The sequence below is a fragment of the Fundulus heteroclitus genome, unplaced genomic scaffold (assembly GCF_011125445.2).
Source record: "Fundulus heteroclitus isolate FHET01 unplaced genomic scaffold, MU-UCD_Fhet_4.1 scaffold_55, whole genome shotgun sequence".
Classification (NCBI taxonomy): Eukaryota; Metazoa; Chordata; class Actinopteri; order Cyprinodontiformes; family Fundulidae; genus Fundulus; species Fundulus heteroclitus.
In genome coordinates, this window is record NW_023396978.1 from 1,777,825 (window position 1) to 1,793,396 (window position 15,572).

At 39.3% G+C, this 15,572-nt stretch overlaps 2 protein-coding genes across 4 annotated transcripts in view; one reads left to right on the forward strand and one right to left on the reverse strand.

The window, feature by feature from the left end:
• Positions 1-2,756: 2,756 nt before the first annotated feature.
• mrpl33 (mitochondrial ribosomal protein L33) lies at positions 2,757-8,165 on the forward strand. The gene is made up of 4 exons (XM_036132839.1): positions 2,757-2,877; positions 3,172-3,190; positions 5,031-5,137; positions 7,896-8,165. Exons 1-4 carry the CDS (start codon positions 2,856-2,858, stop codon positions 7,943-7,945), a joined length of 198 nt encoding a protein of 65 aa, XP_035988732.1. The 5' UTR covers positions 2,757-2,855; the 3' UTR covers positions 7,946-8,165.
• A 78-nt stretch (positions 8,166-8,243) lies between these two features.
• Positions 8,244-15,572, reverse strand: part of rbks (ribokinase) — a 45,903-nt gene continuing 38,574 nt past the window's right edge. For all 3 annotated transcript variants that reach the window (XM_036132836.1, XM_036132837.1, XM_036132838.1), the window contains one exon: positions 8,244-8,491. In XM_036132836.1, the coding sequence (XP_035988729.1) occupies positions 8,318-8,491 (174 nt within the window). In that variant the 3' untranslated portion in view covers positions 8,244-8,317. The remainder of the gene's footprint in view (positions 8,492-15,572) is intronic.

The following is a 15,572-nucleotide window of genomic DNA, read 5'->3' on the forward strand; positions in this document are numbered from 1 at the left end:
AACAAACTTCAGAGCAGGTTCAAACTCTCGTTGCACCACAGTTTCACTGTAGCCACAAAAGCAATATTACGTTACAACAGAGAGAGGGGATTTCCATGGTGACATTATTAGTTTGAGGCCCATTCATTTTCCTTGCTGGGTTGGGATTTTACTGACGGTCTGGGACATTCTGGAGTCTTCTTTATCTGTTTCCTTAAAGAACATTATTGAAATCTGAGGCTGTCGCCAAAGTTTTTTTTTTTTTTTCATGATTACGACACTTAAATCAAGCTAAATGAAGTTAAAACAAGGAATTAATTGAATGCCAGCTGTGATTTGGCAGTGCTGTCATCAAGAAAATAATATCCAAAGAGCTATCTGCTAATATCTGGGTTTATTGTAAACAGAAAACAGAAGGATGTGGTATCTTAAATAATTACTGAGATAAGGTATCCTGCATAAAACAGGTACTTTTCCTCATATTTATTTAACTCCACTGAATATGTGAAGCACAATACAGGAGTCCATTCATGCCATTCTACTTCTCATAACAGTGTGGACATGATTTCCTGCCACTTTATATATTCCTGTTCTTTTTTTTAGTGTGTCCTGTCGTGTCATTTCAGGCCTAATATATAGAGAAGTAGTTTTTCCCACCAAAACATTCCATCAATGGACTTTTAAATGTGTGATTACCATTTTTAAGTAGGCTGTCAGAATTTAGGTTGTTGTTTTTTTATCTTTTTGGACTTTTCCAGACTTTTCTTGAATCTGCCACTGAGTCACCAGTCAATTACTTTAGATCAGCTCCACCTGTTGCCACTAATTGGTAAGCTTGGCTCACCTGTGCACCTGTCTACTTAGACCTGCCTCAGCCATCTCATCCCTGCCAGAATATTTCTTCTTTTCTCGTCTATGCCAGTGTAATGTGCCCTGTCTCTACCAGATCCTGTGTGCTCAGCCAGCTGGACTCTTCAGATCAAAGTCGCCTGTGTCTGCATGCTGCAGTTCTGCCTGTTTCCCCATGAGTTCTAGCCGCTTGCTCTGTCCGTTCTGCCTTCAGTTTAAATAGGGACTGATATGAGTCTTATATATCATGCCAAAATGTGTTGAATTTAATTAAACGAAATGGGTCCTGTGTAAAAAAAACAAACAATTGTGAGCAAATACCCACTTAGTATACATCCACGCTAAGCAAAATCCTTATGGTGTCTACATACACATGTTGATACCGAGGGTGGATTTAATTAGACTCTTATGTGCCCCCCTTGGGCACCTTTACTTTGGGGGTCCTTTAGGGCAGGGGTGTCCAACTCCAGTCCTCGAGTGCCGGTGTCCTGAAACTTTTAGAGGTTTCCCTGGACCCACACACCTGAATCAAATAGCACAATTAGCTCCTCAGTATGCAGTCAGGTTCTTCAGAGTCCTGCTAATTAACTGATTATTTGACTCAGGCGTGTCAGACCAGGGACACATCTAAAGGTTGCAGGACACCGGCTCTAGAGGCCCGGAGTTTGACACCCCTGCTTTAGGGCATCTGGGGTTTTGGGTCCCCTGGGGCCTACCACGGTGCTCCGGGGGGGGGCTCTTTGGCTCTTCACAACCACTATTGAGCATTTTCCCCAAGGATAAACCTTACACACACAAGCACACTCTCACAAACACCTACAGGTGCTTGGATCCGGCTTCTTACATACTCATCAATTTTTATCTTAAGCTACCACTTTATACATTTCGTATTGATTAATACTGTATTTACTTCAGTGATGGTATCAAGGTGTTGCTGTATTGTATCTGTAGTTCTATTGGTTGTGCTGTTCTTTTTACATCTATCTTTGCAGGTAATGAAGCAGACTGATGAAGTTTTGTCAATCTCTCTTCTGTCTCCTGATTCTTTCACCTTTACTCCCTTTCTTTTTTTTCTTCTAATTTCTCTCTCCTCTTCTACTCTTTCAATGTATTGTCCACATAACCTGAACTATTCCCTACATAATAAAACTATTTACATATCAAGCAGAGCACTATGATGAAAGCAATTATGCTTCACTTGTGAGAATAAAATCGGTTGGGCTCTTTCTGGCATCAAGACAACAATTCTTATTGCCACATTGCCAGACAGGACACACACACAAAAAAAAAAAAAGACTCATGTGTAGTCAGGGTACATAATCTGTCATAATTTAAAAGAACCAAATTTATCATAATCGGACAAAACACGGATTGAATCCCAAAATAACGGGAATATAGTTCTATTACAAACTTGTTTTAGATAACAATAAACAACTGAATGAAATTATTAAGTGTTTAATATCTTATCATTATTGATTTCCCTTATTCTTGATGTTGCTGTTCTAAAATAAAAAACAAGTGTATACAGTATGGTAAAAGTACAGATGCAGAAAATGTTTACAAATATGAAGAAAAATTTCAGATTTTTTCATGGATTTTTTCATGTAAAGGAACTTGAACTTATCTAACCTGCAAATGTGGGCCCTTTAAGAATTTGCTGAGACTGGTTAGTTACTATGGTGCTTGGGCTCACAATGGGCTTCATATATGGGATCCACTGGAGTAGTCCCACGCATTGAGGCTCTCATATGTATATTTTTTAAAAAAACTGTTAAAACTGAGCATTGCTTAATATGTGTTCAAAAAATCACAATAATGTCTTATTTCTCAGAGGGACAATAAACAATGTCTAAAAGAGTTTTCACTCAGTCTAATAAAGGGATTTAGGAGAAGGCATTCTGGTGTACTGCGCCTTTAAGGAACACCGGAAGGACATTTCTTGCACCGGATGTACAACTATTCAATGTGACCTGACTGGATTCTGCTTTATGTCTCTATCTTCGTGAAGAAGATTCAAATTTAAGAAAATGTTTCTTACCAGCGTGAACTGTGAGTATCAAAGGCTTCAGACGAATTTAACCGAAGTTTCTGTTTTAATTATTCGCTCTTAATCGGACTCCGTCCATTGTTTACGTCGGTGTTTACATCACATTTACGTGTCAAAGTTTACAACATATCTAAGGTAACATGCTGGATGTTTACTCTGACTCTTTAAATGTCGATTTACTTACAGTAGAAATCCGTGTGCTGCTCTAACAATTTATGCACGGCTAAAAAAAAGTGTGTGTGCCCACGTTGTTTGATGGCTTGTTAATAAAGTCAACATTTTCTGCTCTTTTTCAGTGGCTAAAGCAAAATCCAAGTAAGTGAGACGACTATTTATATATTTGTTGCGGTTATAAGTTTTGGAATGCTCATCAAACGCATGGATGTCACTTTTTAAAATGAATGTATTGTTTATCCTCCTTAATCAAACAAAGGTTCAACACGATGCTTACACACTTAACTTACATTGGCAAGATGCACTCTGAACACACACATCTTTGTAGCTATCAGCAAATGTCTGGCATAATTTCCTGCCACCGGCTGTTTTTTTTTTTTTTTTTTTTAAGCGTAGTTCACAAATGTTCATTAAAGCTGATGTCAGGGCTTTGGGAGGATCATTCATGAGGCTGTTTTCACCTGTTTTGTCTATCCCAAAACCACATCTGATGTGTTTGGGTTCATTGTTCTGTTGAGACACACACATGTGAGCTGCTGATTTGAGGTGAATGGAAGTTGTCCTATAAACAAGCGTCATAAATAGAACAGATTAGGATTTCTGCATTAGAAAGAATGAATGTTATTCACATGAAAGTGAACTTAATTATGCCTCTAAGCAGAAGTTTGCCTTGCAGCCAGCAGAAAAACAAATACATGAAGAAAAGCAAACAGCAATGCTACACAAAGGGCCTTCAGGATACAGAATATATATATATATATATATATATATATATATATATATATATATATATATATATATATATATATATATATATATAGATATATATAGATATAGATAGACAGACAGACAGACAGACAGACAGACAGACAGACAACTAGTTTATATTGGACAGGTCAGTTCAAAGGGCTGTAAGGGGGATACTAGTGATAAATAAACATGTGTGCCTTTTTGTCTTGGACGTAAAGGTCAAATGGCTATGAAGTCTGCCGCCACACATAGCTTGACCTTTGTTTTCTCTGACCAGAAAAAGGTTCCCTTAAAAGTAGGGCTGAAAAATATACCAAACTTCAATTTCAGTGTGCGCTATATCACAATCTGCTTGAATGCATGCTAAAACATTTCCGGGTGTCATACGGTTAATTGAAATCCTGCATACCAATGAAAATGAAACATTAGGCCATTTGACATTGGCTTTCACTGCCTTAAATGTACACCTTTGATGTAGATCTTAGATACCAAGATGCTTAATCTCAAAGGGAATGGTGACGACGTCATGAGGATGAGAAGAAAGACAAGAGTGAGGGAAATACGGGCTGATGGCAGTCAATATAAATATTGTGTAATGGCATTCTTTCCTAATGTTGTACAGTCCTATCCAGAAGGAACTTGTCTTATTACCGTGGGAAGCACCTAATTTTATTTAAAAGTCATGGTTTGAATTTTGGAGCCCTTGCTCCAAAATTCAAATGGGGCAAGGGTTTTCTTCCTGACCTGGGCTTAATGGTGACACATCCATTTGAATAGGACTTGAAAAGGGATCCTTCAACTGACAATCTTGGAATCTGCTGTGCTTTAGCTGAAAGCTATTTAAGAAAAATATGTAAAAGACTATCCCAACTTGTGTAAATATTCATGTTCTATGGGTTTGGTCAAGGAAACCTTATGCTGGGAGAGATAAACTAGCTGTCAAATCATGACAAGTCTTGACAAGTTAACAATAAAGTAGGCATTTTGTGTAAAAATCACATTAAATTCAAACTTGTGACCCACATCTTGTCACTTTGCTGTTGTCTGCAGCTTAATAATTACACTTTGGAAAAAGGAGTGATTCAATAAATTAATAAAATCTGAAAATAAACATCATTCATGCCCATGAAGAGAGGCTGTAAGCTTCTGACCAAAGCTGCATGTGGGTTAAATCAACCTGCAGTGTCTGATGGCGGGTTGGTGACAGTGAATTCACCTGCTTTTCTTTCAGGAGCATACTGGTGCAGATGGTAAGCGCTGCCGGGACCGGATACTTCTTTAACACGAAGAGGAACCGACTCCGAGAGAAACTGGTGCTGCGGAAACATGACCCGTTTGGTAAGATGTGGCCTAACATGGAACTCTATGCTTTTTATTTCTTTATTTTTTTTGGTCTATTTTTCTTAACACGCAACAATTAAATGGAGAATACCAAAGGTTCAATTTCAATTCAACTCAATTTTATTTATATAGCACCAATTCACAACACATGTCATCTCAAGGCACTTTCCAAAGTCAAAGTGAATCAAATCATACAGACCAATTGGTCAAAAAGTTTCCTATCTAAGGAAACACATTATTGCTGCCATCCCAGAGGTGGAAACGGCTCATCTCTGTACCATCAGAGCTTGAAGTTTGAGCTGTAGCCTTGGTGCTTTTCCCCTTGCTTCGTTTGGAGAGTTTATTTTTAACATAGATTAGGGCTGGGCAATAAAGCGATTTAATTGATTAATTCAAATTTACAATTTTTTAAGATTTAATTTTAGGAAAATTGTACAATGCACAAAAAATCTGTTAAAATGTGTAAGTACGATTTTGGTAAGCAACAAAGTGGCACCGCTCAATGGATATTTGGATCATTACGGTACACTGTGTCATTACCTGATCAGACCTCTGAGCTGTCTACAAGACTGCCTGACTGTATTGTCCAAACTAGAAGTGCATTCATGTAAAGGCCCCCACATACTCTGGTGTAGCGCGCATACAGGTAGGTGCAGAGCTCAGTTTTTTCGACCGCGTACGCGGTGTCACTATAAACTTCTTGGAGGCAAGAAGTCTTTACATCAAACTGTTTTTATATATGACACCGAGTTTGATACACTGAGCTGCTCCAAGCAGGCGGTCACAAGGACGCGCAGCATCACAGTCCCTCTCTGTACTCACTGACGGGTGTGGGGTGGGAGCTTGCTGGAAAAGAAACAACTCTAGGTGCTCTGCTAGCTAATCACGCATTTTACCATCCGTTCTGCTGCTTCTTTCCACTGGCAGAAAGTGTGGGAATTGTAGGAATTTGCCACAAGAAATGTAGGCAATAATACGCTCGACTATGAAGGATAAAACGTCCGGGGAGAGTCAGCGTGGAGTCGGACAAACTCACAGTACGGCCAAGTATGTGGGAGCCTGTAGGCAGCCCGCATCCAGAGTATGCGCTAGCAACAATGAACCTAGTAAGTTAATTCAATATAAAAGTTACGTTTATTTTGGCCTTATGTTAGAAATAGAGCAGTGTAGTCCAACTACTCTGTTCTTCTGACAGAAAAGGATAGCTCTCTCTCTCAGGAGAGAGCTGTGTACGTGAAGGGGCGGAGTGATATTACACACTTGGGAAGAATATTTAGTGTGCCTTATAATCTGGTGCGCCTTATGGTCTAAAAAAAATACAGTAGTTGCTCTTTGGATTCAGGTCAACTTCCAGATAAAATGCTTGACATAAAAGCAAGTTTTTAAAATAATAAATTTTTGTGAGACGAAGAGGAAAAAAATCAATTAGTCAGATTTGGTATAATAAAATGGGAGATTTTATTTTTAAGCCAGATCACCCAGCCCTAACATAGATCTTGAATACTGATCTGTCAGACCACATGGTCCGCGGTGTCACTGCGTGTTGATCCAGCCCGAATGCTCCTGACTACAGAGAAGTCTGACTACACAGGGTCTGCTACAGAAAAGTCTGCTACACAGTAAAGCAGCTTGACAAAGGCTTCCCAACGTAATCTCTTGCACATGTGGTTCCGTCAGCTGCTGACGAGTGATTCTATGTCATGGTTCTTGATCCAGTTTGAAAATATGGCTAACTCCCTCTTTATTTATGCACCAAAATTCCTACAGTAAAATCCCCTCCAGTCTAGGAGGAACATTGTTTGTGTTCACTTTAACAGTTTCCTTAAACACATGTTCACAATCTGGACATCCCCAGCCTGTCTGAAACGCAGCACACAAGCGTATTAAAGTAAAGAACCAGAAGTTTAGATGGATTGAACATCGTGTCATGTCCCTCTGGGGATGACACGGGTATGATACAGTTTGGTTTGGATTCCAATAAACATTTTAGGTTCTTCTTAATATCATGGCAGAAAAGGCAAATGATTATATGATATAGCTCCTCGTCCAAGATTGGTGAAGGTATCCAGAAAAACTAAAGGAAACAAACAGAGTCTTGTCACTTCAGCCTGGCTCCACAGAAGTGGATGAACAACCCCAGCAGCTGGTGTAAAAATAGTTTTTACCCTGGACAGGCCACCAGTCCATCACAGAGCTATTCTGAATCTATTGGATAAAATAAATAATCAGTCCAGTATATAAATTGTAGTATTTAACACCAGTCTTGCCTAAAAACCAAGGAAAGCTGGAAAACAAAACAAAATCTGTACAGCAAAGAAATTTCCGTCGTTATAGATCTAACACCCCATCAATGTTTAATTTTATTCAAAGTAAAGAATAAATATATAAACATGTACGACTGAAACTCCATTATTAGGAAATGACCAAGAAATATGAGGTTATTGTATATTGATGGTCCTTTTTAATGGCTTTAATCACCTCCAGTGTTCTTCATTATAACGCTAAAAACTTGCAGGCATTGAAGGCATTTAATAACTCAAATAAAAAGTAAATAAGACTCATGGTACATCATGCAGCTGACAACTGACTGGTGGATCTCTAATGTGACTCCATTTACACCACAAAGTTCTAGTTGAACAGCTTAATGTACGTCGCTCATGTTTGTGTGTTTGCAAAGCATTTTTAACTCCAGCGCTGATAACTATTCCTCCGCCTCCTACGCTCTATCTGATCCTGTTTTTTTGTGTCATTGCAGTGAACAAGCACGTCTTATTCTTTGAGAAGAGGAAGATCAAATCGATTTAATGCACACGACGTACACGGACAGGTTCTGAACAGTTTTATTTACACGGATCGTACAAAGCGTTGGCTAGGAGAGAGGATTCTGATTGGCTGCTGTTTAATGGTGGACCCCCCATCAAGGATTGATTAAAAACATTCGTAGGAGCTCAACACGACGCTGAAGGATTGGATGAAGACGAAAGGACCAACACAAATATCTGGATGTATCAAACATTTCAAATTGCTACGTCAAATCTGTGAAATTTTGTCAGCTTGGGTTATTTCAATAAATTATATCCAATGAATACTTTTTGTGATTGTGTTTTTTTTTTTTTTTTTTTTAGATTAGCTCTTCCCATCAGACAGTTCATTAAATTAGGATGCGGTCCAAACGTCTCAGAACAGCTCAGCAGGCAGGTCCCGTTTGAACGGGAAGGACGTCTGGGTGCCAGCAGCCTGCACGCTCACCGCCGCCACCTGATTGGCTTTGCGCGCCATGTCCTCCAGAGGCATGGCGGGGTGGTGAGCCATGTAAAACGCCAGCGCTCCGATGAAGCTGTCTCCAGCTCCCTGCAGAGGAACAAAAAAAAAAACGCTTCTGAAACATTTTACTCAAACAAGTGAGAAATATTTCACTGGGTGGAAACTAGAAAAGTGGAAACCTCTATATGTTAGGCATGCATAAATAGTTAATCTGTGATTTCCTTTAAATGCGAAGCAGCCCAGGGGATGGCTTAACGTGTGCCATTTATTTTATTAGTGTGGGAAAAGGTAAAATGCCCCAAAACACTGTTTAATATGCATTTACATGAAAAATAAACACTGCAGCAATTGTTTGATATTTAATAGAAAATGCTCTCAAAAACTGTATTTCATTGAAGGATGTTTTAAAAATTCAACACTATAGTTGGGGAATTAATGAAGTCTTGAGTGTTAATACCTACATTTTGGTGTCATTTGAACAAAGTTGCAATTTACAGGGTGATTATCAGCTTTTTATTACATTTAATGCTGAGTCATATTAAAAATATGTGGTGAAAAAAAACTTGCATTTAACTCAGTGTAAAACATATTAGCAGGTTAGCAACTTCATAGGTTTAAAATGGTTGGAGAATGAACTTCATTTAGTGAGTTTTTTTCTATACCTTTTTATTCTCTTTTTACGTAATTTTAAATATCATATACTATCCTCTACACACTGATAATTTTTGGGTATTCTGCAAAAAAATCCACTCTCTGACCCCGATTATCTATATAAAAAAAAAAAAAATTCAATATAGATTCAACAGAAAACCTTTTAAATCTTTTTGTGTTACTCAACTACTTTAAAACTGCATCAATCTGGATATTTTTGTCATCTTTACACAAGCACATTTTTAGATAATGGCATGGTTTTCCTATGTTCATCAGCCAGAAATGCTTAAAGAAGTGCTTTAGGGAGAAAATGAAGCACATCAGATGTTTCTCAGCAGCCTCGGCTGAAGGAATGACGATCTTGCTTCGCTCTGTCACAGCAAAGAAGGAGCTGAGACAAAACCCGAAGCTATCCCCTTACTGGTCCACATATGTCCCAACCTTCACAGATGGTCGTGAAACGTGGATCATCATGAGAAGAGCACCATCTCAGGTAGAAGTGGCTGAAATAAGCTTCCTGTGAAGGATGGCCTGACTTCACCCGACGGGTCCATCGTGTTTGGGAACAACTCAATCTGCTGCTCCCTGAGTAAGTTAAGATGGCCCAAGCATCTCATCAGGAAGCTTTCTGGATGCCTCACTTTGCTGATTTTTCAGGCTCCTGAAAACTCTACTCTTACCAGACACTTTATTAGGTACACCTATTTAATTGCGGGTCAACACAAATTGAGAAAACCAGCATCAGAATGGGGATGAAAGGGGATTTAAGTTAGCCTGAATACGAATGTGGCATAAAGATACAATATCTAGTGAGCAGCTGTCGTGTGAATGAAAATGCCTTGTTGATGTCAGACATCGGATGAAAATAGTTCAAATGGTCCATCCTTACATCCAAGATATGCAGACGACTATCTGTGAACACACAACATCTTGAAGCTTGAAGCTGATGGGCCCCCAGCAGCAGAAAATCCCCACCGGACACCACACACGTCAGCTAAACACAGGAAGCAGAGCCTACAACTCTCACTGGCTCACCAAAAATGGAGAATAGCAGAGCAGAAAAAAAGTTACGCCTGGCCAGAATGTGGTGTGAACACCACGAAAGCACAGTTCCAGCTTTGGATCAACAGTTCAGCCTGGTGATGGCGAAACGGTGCGGGACATATTTTATTGGCACATCTTTGGTCTTTTATTCTTAACCGAGCATCGTTTAAACATCACAACCTTCCTGATTGTTGTTGCCGACCAGCGTGGAGCATGAACGCCTTCTAATAAATGCCATTGTCACACGGTATACATGGGAAACATGGACAAAGGAATGCATGTGCTGTATGTATGGATGTTCTGGAGCGTATTCCTAATACAACACGCAAGTCTTCAGGAGAGCTCACTGTTTGTTTTGTGAAATAATGTTACTGTTCACTGCAAAAAAAAAAAAAAAAAAAAAAACATGATTCAGGATTTGGTTAATCACTTACCAATAGTAACTCCCACTATGTGCATAATTATGTTATATAATTGTAACATAGTGTTCAGTACTAAGGAGATACTTGGACTGTTCATATCGTGTATTCATTCTAAATTTTATTTATAGATTTCAAAATGAAAATACATAACTTATTTCTGTTCTATTTTTTAGATTGTATAATCACGTAGAATGCATGACTCATTATTCTTTATCAGATTTATACGACACTTTCATTTTATCTTCTCTATTGTTTAGGCACATTTAGTATTAGTTTAAAAGATGTCACCTATTTATTTCATTGCTTTATACAGTAAAATAATTCAACATTTATTGTAAAAACAAAATGGTAATGGGAACATTTTCCAAAGCTCTACTTTCCTTTCTTTAAATACCGTTTCCCCATACAGTCAGAAATAAACACTTAATTTTTACATACAAATCACAAAAAGACCCCTTAAGTTGTTTTTTTTTCCCCTCTGGCGATTAAGTTTCTTTTCACCAGTCGCCACATTTGCACAAAACCGTGATGCAAACATTTCAGCAGCAGTAGAAAATAGTTTCCGTTTTTAGATCAGCTATTTTCAGAGGAGAGATCAAAAAAAGAAAAAAACAACAACTAAAGTTTAACAGCATGAAAACAAAACCAGGAGGCTTGAACAGTAGGGGGTGCTGTGGCATTTATCTCCTGCTTGTTTTGAACCCTATAAACCCACAACCAGTTTAAAAAAAGGATGGGAAAGAATGTCTCAGTCAGCTTTTTCTGCACAAAACATCTTTAAGGGCTTTACGGCTTTATTTTAAACACAAAAATAAATAAATAAAAATACTTTTGACTTGGATTAACAATGTATTTCTTACTGATGACTTTGCAAGAAACTGCCAAGTTGTTATAAAATAAATAAATAGAGATTAGCAAAAGAATCATGCGAACACAACCTCCTAAAATAATTAATTTAAAAGTGAAAATTTTGTTGAATTTGTTTTATTTTCATATATATATTTTTGTGTTAAGTGTTTTTTAAGTGGTTATAGAAACATGTGGCTTTGTTGCAAGAGGCAGCAGTTTTGAGATCACCTCATAAATAATGCCTCTTTTTCCCATCTTGGTCTATTGATAAAGATGGAATGTGCTGTCTACGCCCTGGAGGGAGTTGTGTGGTGTGGTGTGTGTGTGTGTGTGTGGTGGGGGTGGGGGGGTCACTGATGGGAAAAGGAGCAGTGGTATGTAGGGACACGCTCATGTTTAACCGCAAACGGCCCCCCGACGCTGGTTCTCACAAGCCCGTTCCATTACTCATCACCTCGGCTCTGAAGAGTAACCCTTTTGTCTGGGGATAACTCAAGCAGGCAGGGTAAAAACCACCAATCCTGACCCGGTCAGAGAGGAGAAAGGTTCTGACAAGCTTCTGTGTTCTCAGCATTCAAAAATGGCACTGATTTGACATTTAAAAGGCACTTATTACTGCTCCCCCTTCCCACCCCTTCCCACCCCACCCACCTCCCCCCCACAATCCTCCTCTGCGCGGACTGCTAGGGATGCTGGAAAGACTGAGATCAGAGACGAAACATTTCACAGGCCTGTTGGATTTCCACGTTTAAACCCTGGGAGTGTTTGCGCCTGTCTGGCAGCTGGGCCAGGCCACTCTGCAGCCGGCGGTAGGAGGCCGGGCTTTGCAGGAGAGGGTCCCTGTGGTTCGGACCTGGACCTTCTCCCAGGGAAACGTGTCACGGCTGACACAGTGATCCCGCTGGAGTGGACTCGGGCGATCCTCTCTGCTGTACAGCGCGGTGAGGAGGATAGGTTGAACAGCGAGACCACAGAAACAAGAGGTCCTTAGGCTCTGTCGTCGTGACAGCGTTATTTATTTAACCTCAGCGTTCATGATTCACTCCGTTTAATTCACCTGTTGACACGCCAGAATCCTTTTGAAAACAACTGCCTTTGTCTTTTCACACTGAGACAGGGTGGGGCTGGAACAGGTTTCAGGTAGCTAAAAGAAACATCTGCAGTATTTAAGAAGGAATCTACATTTTAAAACCATAAATAACATTTATCATGACAACAAATAATCCAGATGTGGACAAATACTTTGGAAAGGTTGTGTAAAATGCTCTAAAATAAACTCATATTTTGTTCCAGACGCATAATCCAAGCCTGAAACGTAAAAAAAAAAAAAAAAAAAAAAAAAAAGTTTTGTTTTTAGTATCTTTTTAGTTCCCAAAACTAAATCCTTTCTTTTTTTTTTTACTTACTTTTCCCCTGTGCTATAAATACGACACCACAAAGAGGCCATTTTTAGCAACTGGACAGGATCCATATTTATCACCCCTCCTTTACCACCCAATGAGCAGGATAATGATGAGTTAAAGCTTACTGTCAGAAAGCTTCAGCAAACAAGTCAACAGGTTTCCATAGTAACCAACGGACACTATCTATATACCATGCATCACGTCTAGCAGGCATGCCACAAAAAGACTTTCCTGTCCAACTATAACAAGCATAGGCTTGTGGAGTTTGCTGAACTGGATTCATGTGCTTCGGTCAGATGAGGCTAAAATCGAACTTTTTAGCAACAAATATCCTGGGTGGGATAAATATGAGAAGGATGAATATGTAATTATAAACTCCACTATATGCCTACTGTTAAGTAAGCTGGAGGTCCTGTAATGCTGTGGGTCTGTTTTTCTATTTTTCAAAGACCCTTTGAACTTTGTCAAAAGTGCACAACATCCAAAACAAAGTAAATCTGATGGCGCTAAAAGGAATAACCAAAGGTTCCTCTCTTTGTATTCACAGGAAAATTAAGTATTGCTCTAATAAAATTGACAGGAGTACCAACAAGCCGGGATTTTGATGAACACAATTACTCCTAAACAGACCTTAACAATTTGAGTCAAACCAAAAAAAAGTTTAAAAAACAAAACAACTGGACTTTTTTTTCCGAAGTTTGAAGACGTTTCGCTTCCTATCCGGAAAGCTTTCTCGATTCCAAACGTCTGGAGTAGTGTGGAGTTGCAAGCTTTATAGTACTGCCCAACAAAGGCCTAGTAATGGCTTAGATAACTTAGATAACAGGCAAATTTAACCGAACCAGGTCCACCGCCTTAGTAATTTGAGTCAAACTCCAGCCTGTATAGAACCTTCCTCTGTCTTAAAAACGAAGCCTCCTTCACTGAGACTGGCATCTGACGCTCCTGGATCAGCTGAATGAAGTTCAACGGGGATGACAAGCGCTACCCCCTTCAGCTCCCCCCCCAATGCCCTCGACACACTTTGGCGAAGGTTAGATCTGGGGGCCTGTCAGTCAAATGACACAAGCACTCGCTGCGGATGAGCCGTGATGCTCTTGTTGGTCGGCGCCGTCCGTCGTGTCTTGACCTCCGCTGCCTCTCTTCTGCCTCTTCTCAGCTCGGGTTCACGCGCAAGAACGAATGTATGATGATGGCACCCGCCTCTGTGACAAACAACAAAGTGTGCTCGGAGAACTTTTCTACAGCACGGTTTGCTGTGAATACTCTCCAGTGAGCTGAATCTTAGCCAAGTTGCCATACATATTTATGCAAATGCTGTTAACAATTCCTTAATCTAAGTAGTTTCATTTTGCCAACACGAGATCTCATATTCATCTCTTTTCAGTTTTCCCCCTTTAAATTGATACATATCTTACACAACTGAACCGAAAATACAACAACCAATCTGCTAGATGTGCACTGCTTTCAATGAATGCTTTAAGGAAGCATCTTTGGCTTCATTTTCAGCATTTCAGGAAATTCCCTGAAATGTGTTAATTTGCATACTTTAGCTAAAGCTTGGAATAAAGTTCTAAAGTATCAAAATGATCTCGTTTCATTAAGCAGGGCCGGCCCCACTCCTGTCCAGAAGAGCTGGTGTCCTGTGTGTTTTATATGTCCCCCTGCTCCAGTACAGCTGAATTATTAAATATTCAGTTTTATAGAGGCCTTTGATTCAGTTTTGAACCAAGGGAACATCTAAAACGTCCATGAAGTAAGTAAAACAAATCCACTATATTTTTAGTTACCATGGCCCAACAAAGACCATCATCAATAACAATAACGATGACAGAAAAGTTACAAAAACCAGATGCTGACCGAAACTGGTTAGGGATTAGGGCGCCCAGAGGCTGACAGCAACACTGACTGAGCTGCAGGAATTTACAACAAATGCTAGTTTTATTTTAAATGTTGCAACTATCTGCTGTGTTCGCCGACACGTCTGGGCTGAAAAGTAAGGTCACTCTTTTGAAGAAAGCATCAAAACTTGACTAAAATCTCCCGCAACATTGTGGGAGAATATGAAGTGATCTATTAAAAATCAATCTGGAGCTTTAGATCTGTAGTTCCTAAAGCAAAAAAAAAAAAAAAAAAAAAAACACACAAAAAGGCAAAACATGGTGGTGGCAGCATCATGATCTGAAACTAAATCTTTTTTTTCCACACTAGTCCATCACATTGCAACACAGGACAAACAACCATGCACACTTTAGAAAGACCAATCATGTTTTTGGACTGTGGGAGGACGCCGGAGTAACTGGAGAGAACCCAAGCGTGCGCAGGGAGAACATGCATGGAGGTCAAGCCTTTTCTCTGGAAGGCAACAGTGCTACCAACCGGGTCACTGTGCAGCCCCCCTTTAGCCAGTGTCTAGAACAAAAGAACCAAAATTGCTGTATCGCCAGAGGACGACTGTGGACAATCTGCACTGCAAAAACAGAACTAAAAATAAGTTACATTTACTTGAAATTTGTGCATTTGTCCCTGATTTGAGCAGGTAAATAAGATTATCTGCCAATAGAAAGAGTATTTTTACCTCTAAAATAAGATAATTAGATATACTACACTTGAAATAAGTTGATGGATATGAGTTGTTCCTATTTTAAGTGCAAAAATCTTATTGCATTGGCAAATTATCTTATTTACCTGCTCAAATAAAGTACAAATACACTCATTTCAAGAAAAACTGACTTATTTTTGTTCTGTTTTTGCAGTGTGCAAGGCAGCGTGGGCAAATTTACTTAAATCAAGCTGATA